The 15,967-nt window shown below is 41.2% G+C and overlaps 1 protein-coding gene across 3 annotated transcripts in view; it reads right to left on the reverse strand.

The window, feature by feature from the left end:
• The window catches only part of ctif (CBP80/20-dependent translation initiation factor), a 230,741-nt gene that overhangs the window by 100,811 nt on the left and 113,963 nt on the right, over positions 1 to 15,967 (reverse strand). For 2 of the 3 annotated variants that reach the window (XM_072574834.1, XM_072574824.1), the window contains exons 4-6: positions 12,543 to 12,616; positions 10,916 to 11,023; positions 2,407 to 2,482 (exon numbers count right to left, since the gene is read on the reverse strand). In XM_072574834.1, coding sequence (XP_072430935.1) covers positions 2,407 to 2,482; positions 10,916 to 11,023; positions 12,543 to 12,616 — 258 coding nt within the window. The remainder of the gene's footprint in view (positions 1 to 2,406; positions 2,483 to 10,915; positions 11,024 to 12,542; positions 12,617 to 15,967) is intronic. The other variant, XM_072574843.1, reaches the window with a different exon arrangement.

Here is a 15,967-nt window from a genome sequence, read left to right on the forward strand (position 1 = left end):
GTAACTCCACGAAGGTCAGTATCCTGTCACCAAGTCACCCTTTATTTACACGCACGTAGTACATGACTCTGACCCAGCCACACAGGGCTGGCTCCTAGTGAGCAGAACCCCTGACACTCCTGTTTATATCTGTCAGCTAGGATTCCCCAATTGGGGCTATTAATCTGTTCCAATCAGGGAACTAATATTCTATGAGATCCACCTGGCTGACATCATCCAATCACTATAGAGAGGATTCAGTTACAGGAACAGATGTCTTGCTGCAATTGGACAGGGTCTTGGTGAGACCACACCTGTAATACTATGTGCAGCTTTGGCCCCTTTATTTGAGGTAGGATGTTCTTGCTATAGAGGGATTCAGCAAAGATTTACCAAAATTAATTCCTGGGACAGCAAGACTGCCGTATGAGTACAGATTGAATTGGTTAGGGCTGTATTCACTTGAGTTCAGAAGAATTTGGGGGTTAAGGTGCGGATCTAGTAGAACCCTATAAAAAATTCAACAGGACTAAAACAGGATAGGTGCAGGAAAGATGTTTGGGGGAAGGGGAGTCTGGAACCAGGGGTCATAGTCTAAGGGTATGGGGTAGATCAAATAATATAGTAGGAAGGCAGGAAGAGGCTATTGAGTTGAATCGTACTGAATTGTGGAACTGGATCAAATGGGACCTGAATAGACTTCAATGATTTCTACATTCCATCCCTTCAATGTTCACTTTGATCTTTTCCCTCCTTTGTTGCCCTTGTTTCTTTGTTGTGAAGTTTCACATGATCCAAAATGTAGTGTTTATTAATACTAATTGTCTTCATGTGTATTTCCATCGGGATTGTCCATCCATCCTTTTGAAGTGTGTGGCAGATATGGAAGGTAGTGGGAATTGAGCCGGACTGCGTATGAAACCTCGACAGGTGGAAGAATTTCAATTGGGGAATAAATTTGGAATTGAATTCTAGCCTCAGTAAAGATATCTGTGACAACTATCGTTGATTGTTGCAAAACCCCACTAGTGCCTTTCAGAGAAAGGAGCCTTTATGTGACTCCAGACCCTCAGCAATGCAATGATTCTTAACTGTCCTCTGAAATGGCCTAGCAAGCCACTCAGTTCAAAGGCAATCAGGAGTGGTCAACAAATACTGGCATTGCCAGCGATGTCCACATTCCATGAAAGAATAAAGGAAAATCGAACCTAGCTATGGACTGTAGCTGGGTTGACAATCACAAAAAGAATAAGATATTAATTGCCACATGTCGTCAAACTGAGCAGCAAGTGGTTCTCAATGCAAACATGAGAGGCAGTAGTTTTCTCGACATAATCCAGAGTCTAATCCTCTTCTCCCTGCTGGTATTAATAGCAAATTCTCTTTTAAGAATGTTCAGTGGCTCTGCTTTAACAATAGTTCACTGCTGACAGTTTTACATTCTGACCAGTCTCTGTCTGGACAACACTTTTCTATTCTCTGCTTAAATTCTTTCAGTGATCACCTTCAGTTTGTACTGTACAATGACCACTGATAGTCACATCTATCAGGCCATTGCTATCTTTCTGTAATCATTCTCAAGATTTTCATTCATTGTAAAAATTGTAACCATGCACTTCCCAAATCTTTATGGGATTTTGCACTAAGAAACACCAGCAATGAGGTTAACAGTGCTCACTATTAAGGAGTGAATCAAACAGCAACTTCTGGCATCTGCACATCTCAGAATCACAGAATTATTACAGTGCAGAAGGAAGCCATCCAGCCTGTTTTGTCTACATCAACTCTCTGAGCATTTTGATTAAGAATCCAAGTCCTGTTTGTTCCCCACATTTTGCATATTAGAGGAGAAAGAGCAGGATATCAGAGGAAAAGGCCCTTCGGCCCACCAAGGTTACGCCGACACATGATGCCTTTTCCACTGGACATTAGGATTTAACAAAATCTCTTCCCTACATCCAATATGGAATGGTAATCTTAAACATAGTCACTAGATGGCAGAACAGGCTACAAAATTTTAAACTCTTCAACTCCCCAGATCTATCAGGCCACAGCACTGCTGAAAGTAATTGCTTTCAGTGGTTTTAGTTACTCCTGAAGCTGCAGGCGTGTCATTATATGAGGATTTAAACCAGATGTACAGCATCAGTTGCACTTACCCTTACAAAGCTACATAATAATTTTCAGCCCAGTTATCTTAAGATTCCAACCCAAATTACAGAATTGAAGGGACAAGCTACACTGTAGAGTCCCAACTATAAAGCTTCAAAATAACAATTAACTTGAGACAAACAAAAACCTTGCTCCCTATTCCACAGCCACATCCACTTGATATTCCATAGAACTTTGCCTCTTCAAGCACCAAATCCTGATCTAACTCCAATATGGAGAATGTAAACGGGTTTGCAGTATGACATTCACATGTACCTGCCGCACAGGAAGCACTTTCTCCAGGTCATTCAAGGTAATGTTTCCATCCTCTTCAAACTTTCCCTTCACCATCCTGCACAAATGACAAGAGGAGCAGCATTAGTCCAGAGACTTTCAATCTCCACAGGCACAGAGGAAAGGCTGATGAAGTTCTAGCAAGAAGGTGCAGTATTTCTGACTGCTGCAACTCAGTAGGCAGCTTCTCCCCAACACAGACAATGAATACACGTGTTTGCAGAATACACCTATTCCCCTTCATAAATACCATTTGCAATTTTGAAAATACTTCAGTTCTTCCTCCTATCCCGCCTTGTGCTGCAATTTAATTTTTCCATCCACCCATTCACTGTAGAATTCCCCTTACAATACATTCATTTCCCTTACTGCAGAGTGGTGAGGAGACAAAACAATGACCCATCAAGTGAAAAATTAATTTGCCCATGATCTTCCCAGTAGAATTCTTTGGAGTACATTAACCGACTGGGTCATAGAATGCAGAACTAGAAACAGTTGAGAAAAGTTTATTTAAAAATCAGTCAATATTTCTGAACCGACAATAAGACGGTGATACTGTAGTAGAGTTCTCTAATGAACTTCCTTGCCTGTTTTTCTCCAAGCCGTTTATCTGTTCCAATGAAATCAACTGCCTTAAAAATAATGCCTAAAATACTCCATTTAAAGAGTAATGGAACATTAAAATGGTTTTATTTTTAAATTTGTGAGCTTCAGTGAAGCCATATCGACATAAGCAGCTCTCCTTTCGGATAATTCAGAGATCAGTGGTTTTGGGTTGAAACAGGAAAATTCAAAACCTTTTTACAAGCACATGGCAGATTAATCTCTTCCGTAAAAAGAGCAGCATTAGTCCATCAATCCTTACAGGCACAAAGGAAAAGCTGATATTCGAGCAAGAAGGTGCAGTATTTCTGACACTGCAACTCAGTGCGCAGCTTTACCCCAACACTGACAATGAAACACATGTTTTTGCAGAGTGCATCTATTTCCCTGGAGGTGTTTTCAACTTAAGTATTTTTGTTGAACAGTACGGTGGTTCAGTGGTTAGCACTGTTGCCTCATAGTGCCAGGGACCCAGGTTCAATTCCACCCTCGGGCAACTGTCTGTGTAGTGCCTGTACATTCTCTCTGTGCCTGCGTGGGTTTCCTCCTGGTGCTCGGTATCCTCCCACAGGTCAGGTGGATTGGCCATGGGATCTGGAGGGTTAAAGGAATAGAGAGGGGTTGGATTTGGGTGGGATGCTTTTCGGAGGGTTGGTGTAAACTTGAGCCAAATGGCTCGCTTCCACGCTGTAGAGATTCTGTGAACAATTATTGATTGCTTGGATCATGTAGGTGCAGCATGTAAAGGAAAATCAAACGAGGAGGACCACACATTGCTTTACACAAATACAATCTGCATTTACCAGGTGTGTAAGAGCTGAAAGAGCATTATGGAAAGAAACTTGCAAGTAATATCAAATCCAGCAACAGTAGAAGTGAGTAGTCAGGGCCAATGTAGGCCCGTGAAAAGTCATAAATGTGGTAGAACAGTAGAAATAAAGAAATGAAGGACATGCTGACTAATTACTTTCAGTATTGATAATAGAGGAAGATAATAGCTGAAAATGTGTTGCTGGAAAAGCGCAGCAGGTCAGGCAGCATCCAAGGAACAGGAGAATCAACGTTTCGGGCATCAGCCCTTCTTCACGAAATTAATAATAGCATGCCAGACATTTCAATGAGAAAGGAGTTACTGCTATACCTAGTTATTTGCAATGAGGTGATCTATGTTTCAATGGGAGGACATTTGAAGGAGAGCTATCCCTTCATCATTACGTTTAGGTGGATTGTACAAAAGGGCAAGGAATGACTTAGAATAAGAATAATTAACCAAGGAAATGCCAACTCTAACAGGATGAGAGTGGGTCAGATAAATTGGAATCAAAGGTCGGCAGGCAAAATGTGAAGAATGGTTTGCCTTCAGTTCGACAAAAGTATATTCCTATGTAGTGGAAAGGCAAGGCAACCAAGTCCAGAGGTCCCTAGATGACGGAAGAGATGGAGTGTAAGATGAAGGAGGAAGAAGTGATTATGAGCGATGACAGGAGGATAACATGACAAAGATTCAGAAGGTTCAGAGCAGAAGTAAAAAGCACACAAGATAAGCAAAGCAAGAGTCTGAAAAGAAACTAGCAGTTAACATAAATGAGGCCATAATTTTCTAAACTTCCTTAGACTGACACTGGTGCCAAAGGGCTGGAGTATTGCAAACCTTTGTCAAAAGAAGGTATTAAGGTTAGTCAGTCCAGCAACGACAGAGGCCAGTCACTGACTTTTTCTATATGCAATAAGTCAGAACAAAATTAATTGTCACTTGAGAAAAGGCATGTCAATTAAAGAGCTAGTATGGATTTGCTAAGGAATAAAAACAATATGGCAGCATCTGTGAAGAGAGAAACAGAGTTAACGTTTGAAGTTTGACATGATGTTCAGTTCAGGCACGTTTCTTTCAGCAGGAGCCAGAGGTAAGAGGCTGTACTGGGGATGATTTAAAATTGAGCGTGGGGGCTCTCAGGCCTAATTATGGTTCAGGCAGGTTCCTTTCAGGAGGAGCCAGCAGCTACCCATTCCAGGGAAGTACCCTGCTGAAGTCACAGAGAGATATGGGGGCAGAATTCCCAATGGATTGGTACTGATCAGGCGCTAGTTCATATTAATCCAGTGCAACAGTTGAACAAAGTCAGAAGTCACATGACACCAGGTTATAGTCCAACAGACTTCACCTGAAGGAGCATTGCTCCAAAAACTTGTGATTTCAAATAAACCTGTTGGACTATAACCTGGTGTCATGTGACTTGTGGCTTTGTCCACTCCAGTCGAACATCGGCACCTCCACATCATGGCGACAGATGAAGGAATCACACTGCAGTACAGGGTATGTGTGTCTCAGTTTTTCTAAAGGTTGGTACAGTTAGTATATCTTCTGGTTAGTACAGGGAGTTCAGATATTAAGTTGGGGGATGCTATTTGTTCAAAAGTAATAACTAAAATTTTAATTAGCCACCTAATAATTAACAGAGGGTTACGAATCTCAGTTGGTGGTGCTTTGTGTTCCTACGAGATGTAGGCAATCATGGACACGGAGGCTATCCAGATAATTACACCTGCAGGAAGGGTACTCAGTTTCATCTGCTCACTGAACAAATGGATCAGCTTGAGCAACAGTTTGAGGAACACACAAATGGTGGAAAGTGACATAGATAGGATTCATAAAAACATGGTCACACCCAAGGTACAGGAAAATAGATGGGTGACTACTAGTCAGTGTGGAAGCCCCCTGCAGCTGTCCACCTGTCAAACAAGCATTCCATTTTGGAGACTGACAAAGGGATTGGCCCATCAGGTGACAGAAGCAGCAGGCACAGGAGCGGCCCTACGTCTGGCCCTGCTATACAAAGTGTAGCAGAACAATAGTAATTGGAGATTCAATAATCGGGGCACAGACAGGCACATCTGTAGCCACGAGAAAGACTCCAGGATGGTATCTTGCTTCCTTGCTGCCAGGGCATAGAGATCTCTGAGCAGGTACAGGGCACCCTGAAACAAGAAGGGAAACGGACAGAAGTCATTGACCATATTGGCACAAATGACAAGGCCCTGCAACGACAATTTAGGGAGTTTAGTAGTAAACTAAAAAGCAGGATGTCTAAGGTCGTAATCTCAGGATTACTTCCCATGCCATGTGCTACTGAGATTAGGAACACAGACACAGTACACTTGAATACATGGCTTAAGAGTTGGTGTAAGGGAGAGGGCTTCAGACTTGTGGATCATTGGAATGTCTTCCCGAGAAGGTGGGACCTGTACAAGAAGGATGTGTTGCAACTAAACTGGAGGGGCACCAATACCCTGGCAGGGAGGGTCTATATTGCCACTTTGGAAGGTTTCAACTAGTCTGACAGGGGGTTGGGAACCAGAACATTAGATCAGTGAGTATAGGGACTTGGGAAGAGCTTGAGTCTAAGTCAAGTATAGTTAAGAGTAAGAGCAGTCAGGGTGAAGTTGCTCAGCTCAGTGGAATTGGAGGCTGGGATTCTATTTGTTTCAAAGAAAGAACTATAACAGGTATGACAGGTGAACTTAGAGCCTGGATTAATGAATGTAATTGTGATGTTGATGGTATCACAGAGAAATAGTTGAAAGAGGGACAGATTTGTCAGTTCAACATTCCTGGGTATCAGTGATTTAGACGAGACAGAGGAGGAAGCAAAAGAAATGAGGGAGCATATCACAGCTGTGTTGAGGGAGGACTCCCTGGAGGGATCTTGCAGTGAGGCATTATGGGTAGAGCTCAGGAATAGGAAGGGTGCAATCACAAAGCTGGATTACACTACAGATCTCCCAACTGCCCATGAGAGATAGAGGAAGAAATATATATTCAGATTATGGAAAGATGTGAAAATAACAGGGGTGTTCTGACAGGTGATTTTAAATTCCCTCATACTGACTGGGAGTCCCTTAGTGCCTAGAGTTTGGATGGGGAGCAATTTGTTAGGAGTGACCAGGAAGGTTTATTGAAACAGTATGTGGATAGTCCCAACAAGGGAGGAGGCCATATTGAACCTGTATTGGGAAATGAGCCCAGCCAGGTGATCAAAGTTTCATGGGGGAGCATTTTGGGAATAGTGACCAGAATTTTGTAAGTTTTTGGATACTTATGGATAAGGACATTGAACGGACATTGGGGCAACTATAACCAAATTAGGCAAGGATTGGAGAATGTGGATTGGGAGCGGCTGTTTGACGGTAAATTCACATCTTACATGTGCAAGTGTTTAGAGTGCAGTATAGGCATGTTCCTATAAAAATGAAGGACAAGAATGGCAAGATTCAGGAACCTTCAATGACAGGTAGAATTATCAGCTTAGTCAAAAATAAGGAAGCATACCTAAGTTCTAGGCAACTAAATGTAGAAGAATATAGAGAAAACAGGATGGAGCTCAAACAGGGAGTTGAAAGGGCTAAAAGGAACCATGAAATATCCTTGGTTAGCAGAGTTTAGGAGAGTCACAAGGCATTTTATTAGGAGCAAGAGGGTAGCTAGGGAAAAAGTAGTCAAGGATAAAGGGGGGAGATTATGTGTGGATCCAAAGGAAATGGGTGAAATCCTTAATGAGTACTTTATGTCAGTAATTACCAAAGAAAGAGAGGGATGTGAGGGATATTGAGATTAGGGAAAGGTATCTGAATACACTTGGGTAGGTCAAAATAATAAAGGAGCAAATGTTGGGTGTTTTGAAATACATTAAGGTAGACCTGTTCCCAGGCCCAGACGGGATCTATCCCTGGATCCTGTGGGATACGAGAGGAAATATCTTAACAGATATCTTTGCATTCTCTTTGGCCTCAGGCAAGGTTCCAGAGGACTACAGAATGGCCAATGTTGTTCCTTTGCTTCAGAAGGAAAACAGATAATCCAGGAAATTACAGGTCTATGAGCAGTGACGGGTAAGCTGTTGGAGAAGACACTGAGAGACAGGGTTTGCTCACATTTGGAAGCAAATGGACTTGTTAGTGATAGGCAGCATGGGTTTGTGTGGGGAAGACCATGTGTCACCAACTTGATTAGGTTTTATGAAGAGGTGACAAGAATGATTGATGAGGGAAAGGGAGTAGGTATTGTCTACATGGACTTTGGTAAGGCATTTGATAAGGTATCTCATGGCAGGCTGGCAAAGAAGGTAGAGTCTATGTGATCTAGGGTGAGCTGGCTAGATAGATATAAAACTGGCTCGGTCACAGAAGATGGAGTAGTGGTGGAAGGGTGCTTTTCAGAATGGAGATCAGTAACTAATGGTGTTCTGCATTGTTCAGTACTGGGACCTTTATTGATTGTAATTATATATAAATGATCTGGAGGAAATGTTGGTGGTCTGATGAGTAAGTTTGGGAAATGACACCAAAGTTGGTGGAGCTGCAGATTGTGAGGAGGATTGTCAAAGAACACAGCAGGATATAGGCAGATTTGGGCAGAGAAACGGCAGAAGAAGTTTAATCTGACAAATGCAAGGTGATCAAATTCAAGTGTGCGAATTATACTCTAAATTGCAGAATCCTTAGCAGCATTGACACAGTGAGGGATCAGAGCATACAGGTCCACAGATCCCCGAAAGTGACAACACAAGTGGATATTGTGGTCAAGAAGACATACAGTACAATCGCTTTCATTGACTGAGGCATCAAATATAAAAGCTGGTAAGTTATGTTACAGCTGTGTAAAACTTCAGTTAGGCCACATCTGGAATCTTACGTGCAGTTCTTGTTGCCACATGACCAGAAGGGCATGGATGCTTTGGAGAGGGTGCAGAGAAGGTTTACCAAGATGTTGCCTCATCTGGACGGTTTTAATTATGCGGAGAGGTTGGATAAATCTGGACTGTTTTCACTGACAAGACAGAGGCTGAGAGGTGACCTGATAGATGTCAAGAAAATTTTAAGAGGCATAGCTAGGCTAGATAGTCAGAGGACTTTTTTTTCCCAAAATGGAAACGTCAACTACAAGAGGGCACAGGTTCAAGGTGAGGGGGAGAAAGTTTAGGGAAGAAGTGCAGGGAAACTTTTTCACACAGAGGTGATGGGTGCCTGGAACACACTGCCAGTGAAGGTGGTGGAAGCAGGCAGGTTAGCAACGTTTAAGGGGTATCTTGTAGACACAAGAATGGGAGGCACACAGAGGGATAGAAATCCCATATGGTCAATAAGTAGTAAGTCTAAATAAGAAGTCGGCGCAGGCTTGGTGGGCTGAAGGGCCTGTTACTGTGCTGTACTTTATTGCATATTGTTTTTTATGATTCTCCTAATTTGTTATGGGCAAGTCATGTTTAACTACCTTGCTGGAGATTTTTGGAGCTGTAACAAAGGAGAGTCGATAATGATAATACTGCTGGGAGTCATATAATGAATTTCCAAAGGCATTTGATACTGTGCCACACAACAGCCTTGTCAGCAAAAAAGGAATAGGTAAGATAGGTACAAAACTGGCTGAGTCAAGGAGACAACAGTGGTTAATGGACAGTTCCCAGCTGGAGGAAGGTTTCTCGTCGAGTTTTTCAGGGGTCAGTTTTGGAATCCTTCCTCTTCCTGATATACATTTGTACCTAGACCTTGTTATCTAGGACATAATTCAATATGCTCAGTTGATATGAAAGTTGGAAGCATTGTGACCTGTAGTGAGAAATGTGCAGAATTTCTAATGGATATAATCAAATTGGTGAAACTGGCAGACAAGTACCAAATCAAATTTAATGCAGCATATTGAGAAATGATTAATTATGGTAGAAAGAACATAGAGACATGGTCTAAAAGAAAGGGTACAATTCCAAGGGATGCAGCAACAGAGGGACTTGGGTATAAATGTTGCATAAATTATTGAACCTGACAAAATAGGTTGAGAGCATACATAAATTAAACAAATAGCATCCTATGCTACACTAACTGAGGCAGACAGCATGAAAGCAAGGATGTCATTTTAAACATACACTGAACACTGGTTTAGCCTCATTTGGAGGTCTTCATCAGCTTTGGGCACCACACTTTAGAAAAGGTTTGGATGCAAATAATGTAATTGTGATCCAGTAGCACTTGGTTAAAGAACCAAAATACACTCAAATATAGGAGGCTGGATGGAACAGTGAATAATCACAGATCATAGCAATTAATTGTCCATTCATCCAAGGAATCTTGATTCAAATCTTGTCCACAGTCAGCAAATGTAACTCCATGTAAACTCGAACACTGCTGCTTGTGTCATGTGGATCTTCACCACAAAACTGCTCATGATATTGTGGCACTGATCTTAGAGAGGTAGATACTGAGGGATATGATCACTGATGTACCAGAGGTCACTACATGGGGAAGGTTATAGAAAGTTAAACTTTGCATTTAGCCTGTGCTCCATCTGACAGAATATTGCATATTCAATGTCAAAACCATAGCGAAATCATAGCAGAGGGTTCCAGCACCGAATTTATAAATGCAGAAAAAAAATAGGTATGTGAGGTAGAACTCAGACCCCTTCTATGAAGCTACACGGACCAGTAAAGAATGTTCTCTGTGGGTAACAGGTATGGTTGATTTTTAACTATTCTATAAATAGGCCCAGCAAGTCAGTCTTCTCACACTATTAAACAAGAAGAAGCTCCATCACCATCTTCACAGGACAAGCTGGGATGGCCAACAAATGTCAAGCTTGCCAGTAATGTCTGCATCCTGAGTACACATAATACTGGAGAACAGGATGCAACTTCTCATGCAGTGGGGTTTCCTATCTAGGATCGTTCATGCAGAGTTCTGAAGAATGCTCCTCCATAGACTGCTTTCCTTCCTCTCAGTCTCAGAAAACAATGTGTTCATTTTGAGAGCATCCAAGAGGGAAATTGTGGGGATATGGTTCTCCAACTGGGAGAAACATCAAGAATTGCCCTTTGACATTTGGAGAGATGATACTTACCCTTCTTGATCAATGTGGGGGAGGTACTTGGAAGCGTTTTGTAAATGCTTTCGATGAAACGAGTTGGTGAAATCTAATTTCTCAGGCTGCAGATCCCATGTTGCTCCACTGTAAGAAAAAACCCGCACATTATAACTCACAGGGAAACAGGCCTGCATCATGCAGTCTTCAAACTAGAGGGACAGGCCCACAAAAGTCTGTCTTCGGTTGAACAGGAAATTTCCTTATTCACTCTGCTTTCCAGAGGAATAGAGGTGTACCTGATAGACCCCCTCCTCCCCACCTGTTTTTTCAGTTAATAATCTACACCTTTCTGGAGATATCCTTCTCTCACTCAGCTCTTCCCCCCCCCCACATTCAGTACCAAATTGAAAGAATGAATGATATGCTCTCCAAGTTAGGCTTTTTTTAGCCCTACTCTGAAAAGAGCCTGCTATGTGCAAGGAAACAATTGTTTCTCAAATCTTCAAAGCTGTTTCCACTAACCCATCTTTTTTTTTTAAACAAAGCATTAGAAGGTTCAGCTCTTCAAACACGTAGTTACAGCTATGAGAGAAAGAACTGCATTAGAACTCTCACAGTCTTAGAAGATGAAAGCTGCCATTTTTCTTTTTGTCATTACTTGGCAAAGCCTTTCAGCAATTTTAACAACATACAGCACCAGATCATAGAAATTATGAACAAAGATGGGTAAAAGCCATAGTTTATTGGCAAATGTTCGGTATAAAGAAGGATAAGATCAGAATAACAGACAGTTGTACGCCGACACCACAATTTGTAATTTGTACACAAGCAGAATGGGACAGAATGTGTTGACAATGGAGGACACAGCAAGCGAGAGAGAGAGAGGTGAATGCTTCTAGACAGGTTTATTAAACAGGAGATAGAATTGTGCTCCTTCAATTATAATATCCTGGGTATAGAAGAAGATTTGTTGTCTCTTCTCTCCCCTTTACCAATGAGTTGTTTTTACAGATTCAAAACCCTTAAGAATATTATTGGCATTGTTTATTAAAACAGCATTGGGAATATAATATCATATTATTCAAGTTACCTACTAAATCACACTATTTCTACAGTATCAGGGGACTCTATTTCTGTGAGCTGAAGTTATTTTTGAAAATGATTGACCTAGAAAACAGAGCGCTCCCTGGAGATATTGAAACTCCAAGGGTTAAACACTTCATTTAAATTAGAAAACAGGAAGTCACAACAATTTCCATGTTACAGTCAAAATCATTTCTGTGCAAGATACAAAGATAGGTTTACTTATTTTCAGTTTCCTCTGCTGCTTTTACTTCTTGTAGTCTCTCTTTCAAGCTCAGCATCACCTGAAGGTAAAGCATCACCATTATTAAAATACGAATGCCTTTCCCTTGTGCGTGGGCGTCTGATCTGGATGTGCACAGAACAGTCCAAGAGATCGAATGCCTGTTCTGGTAGCTGAGCTGCATATTTTTCAGAATGGTGAATCTAGTGACAGAACTAGAAAAGCTAAATAACATTATTCTTTCTCAATAAGAAAGCTAATTTCCAATTTGGAATAAATAGAGGATGGCGAATCATTGAGAACAGCAGAGAACAGAGGTTGGGGTAAGACAATTGAAAAGATAAAAAAGCGACATACCTTACATTCTCAAAAGTGTTAACTGCCCAGATATCTGTCCCCAAAATATCGTAAGACGTCTCTTGATTACAGTTCTACAAATGGAGGAAAGCATCACAGACTCAGTATTTGCATAAACACAACTACTAATTTTAAATAATTAACAGAAAATAAAATGTAGTGTTGTGGTGCTAGCCTTCTTGCAGTGGTAACAATTTCACCTCTGGAATAAAAGGGTCACGGACTCAAGCCCACTGCAATGTCTTGAACAGATGAACGAGACTGGCATTTCAGTGCAATACTGAGGAGTGTTCGAATAAGCTTGCTGGCTCAATTTGAAAGTTCAAAACTGAAATTTGTTAGGTGTGGATACTAAAGAGAGGGCAAAGACGGGATGAGTACAATTTCACTTTGCCATAATAGAATCGTGAAACTAATTCCAGAGTCTGAAAGTTGTTATTTATATGCAAATTCTACTTAGCCCTTGAACTGGGACCTCCCTTTTTTGTGTTTTGAATCTAACACATTGCTTCAGTGTGGCTATATTTATTGACCTTCGAAAAATTGTTCAACGTCTTCAAGCTTTGATTAATTATTTTTGTTTAGCCTCTAGAATTCTACATAATGAAACATTTATTTTAAGCACGCAATGCCAAAAATTGCCAGGTTAAATTTCAAGTAAAATGTTGTAGTTTCATAGTAATAGAAGCAAAAGTAGGCAGATCTATCTCCTCCTACCTGTATTATCCCCATAACCCTTAATTCCCCTACCATGCAAAAACCTCATCCAACAGTGTCTTGAATATATTTAACGAAGCTGCCTCCACTGCTTCCTTGCGCAGAGAACTCGAGAGATTCAGTAATCTCTGGGAAAAAGCAGAACAGCAGCTCCTCCTCATCTCTGTCCTAAATCTACTCCCCCTAATCTTCAGGCCATGTCCCTTAGTCCTAGGCTCATCCACCAGCAGAAGCAACCTGCCTGCCTCTATCTTATCTATCCCTTTCATTATTTTATATGTTTCTATAAGACCCCCTCTAATTCTTCTAAATTCTAGCAAATACAGTCCCAGGCAGCTCAACCTCTCCTCGTAGGCTAACCCCCTCATGTCCGGAATCAACCTGATGAACCCCCCCTCTGCACCCCTCTAAAGCCAATATATCCTTCCTTAAGGAAGGAGACCAGAACTGTGCACAATACACAACACCTTGTACAATTGCAGCAGAACCTCCCTGCTCTTAAATTCAATCTCTCTCGCAATGAAAGCCAATATTCCCTTTGCCTTCTGACTACCTGTTGCACCTGCAAATCAATTTTTAGCGATTCATGTACGAGCACTCCTAAGTCACTCTGCACAACAGCATGCCGCAATCTTTCACCATTTCAATAATACTCTGACTTACTATTTTTACTTCCAAAGTGGGTAACCTCACATTTACCAACATTGTACTCCATCTGCCAGACCCTTGCCCACTCACTTAACCCATCTACATCTCTCAGCAAACCCTCCACATCCTCTGCACAGTTTGCCTTTCCACTCAATTTAGTGACATCAGCAAACGTGGATACGTTACACTCGGTCTCCTCTTCAAAATCATTTATCTATATCATGAACAGTTGCGGGCCCAACACTTACCCCTATGGCACCTTGCTCACCACTGATCTCCAACCAGACAAACACCCATTTATCCCAACTCTCTGCTTTGTATTGGTTAACTAGTCCTCTATCCATGCTAGTAAATACATGGATGTACTCCTGTTGTTCACCACTACATTCATACAGTGTGCCTCTGGCATAACATTGTTGGGCTCCTGAACCAGAATGCTGCAGGCCATCCTTCTCTCTCTCACTCTCCTTTTCCGTCCCTTTCCTTATTTTTTCTCTCATCTTCTGACGTCATGGATGGAGCATTGTCAGTGGGCCATCGGCGGTGATGGAGCTTGGTGCCTGGAGCAGTCTGGAGGCGAAGACCAACGCAATTGCAGGACTGCAATGCAGAACATTTTACTTCTTTGTTTCTAACTTATTCCTAAGATTTTGTATCTAGGTACCTTTGTACGTAAGATGGCACTGTAAGTGGCAATTTTGTAAACATTTCACTGCATTTATGTGAGTACATGTGACAATAAAATCAATTCTAACTTCAGTAAAGTACTTTATAATATGGCAGCGATTTATTTTTCATTCCCTACACATTGTCCACTACTTTACAGAAAGACTGCCAGTTCGCAGTTTCTTACTTTGAGATACTGATATAAATGGTTGGCAGAACTTCATCCAAATTTCATACAGAATCTTGTCATTTCAGTAAACCAAAACCCAAATTTCATTCATCAACCCATTCCTTCCAGCCATTCTCTTAAATCAATAAGGAAAACAGACTAAATCCTCACACCAAATTACCTTCTTAGAAAGGCTTTGCTACATGGAACCATTAGTATCATGCAAAATAGGCTTCACTATATCCCTAAAATAATTGTTGACATCATGTTGAAGTATGTAGGTCAGCATCATCTCCCTTTAAGTTTTTCAGATTGTATCTGGAATTGCATTTTCCCCAAGGCTATTAAGTGCAAACCTTGCTAGTGGACCATATTGGTTGTTTACAGAGACTTCCAATGAAACCGAAGACTGGTTTCAGACAATGAAATGAAAATAAACATGAAGAATTCTGACATAAGCAGAACATATGAAATCTCCACATAACATGTCTTTGGCACTATCAATTCACACAGTACTAAAGAATCCTCAGGGATTCCCATAGATCTAGAACAGGATCCAACACCCAAGCCCTTTCCTCCTCCAGAAGAGGAAAATCAATCTCAACTGAAGGAAGCCCAGGTTAAAGGATTGGATCAGATAGCCAAACACCAGCTCCCCTTCAACTTAAATTTTCAAATCAACACTTATTGTTCTTCCAATCATTATACAGTGTAAAGTATTAAATGGTTATTTCTTCTCATCAATAAGTGGTCCACCTTGTTCTGAGAATAGTAGAGAAGAAATAGACATCCCAATCTTATCCAGACTCAGAGCTTTCCTGGTTTATTGCCAAAGAGTATCATTTTGTTTTTGAAATACATTTCCCACAGAGCGTCAAATTCTCGGGAATTGTGATCACCAATCTGTTCTGGTCCACCCAATCAATGCGACAGTCAAGAAAGCACAACAGTATCTCCTTCCTCAGGAGGCTAAGGAAACTTAGCATATCCACAAGGACTCTAGCCAATTTTTAAGATGATTTCTATGGTCCACCTATATCTGGATGCATCACAGCATGGTCTGGCAATTGCTCTTCCAAAGACTGCATGAAACTACAGAGACTCGTGAACACAGTCCAGTCCATCACACAAACCAGATTTCCATCCATTGACATCATCTATACTTCCTGTCACATTGGGAAAGCAACCAACATAATCAAAGACTATCCTACACTGGTTATACTCT

This window comes from Chiloscyllium punctatum, chromosome 1, assembly GCF_047496795.1.
Source record: "Chiloscyllium punctatum isolate Juve2018m chromosome 1, sChiPun1.3, whole genome shotgun sequence".
NCBI lineage: Eukaryota > Metazoa > Chordata > Chondrichthyes > Orectolobiformes > Hemiscylliidae > Chiloscyllium > Chiloscyllium punctatum.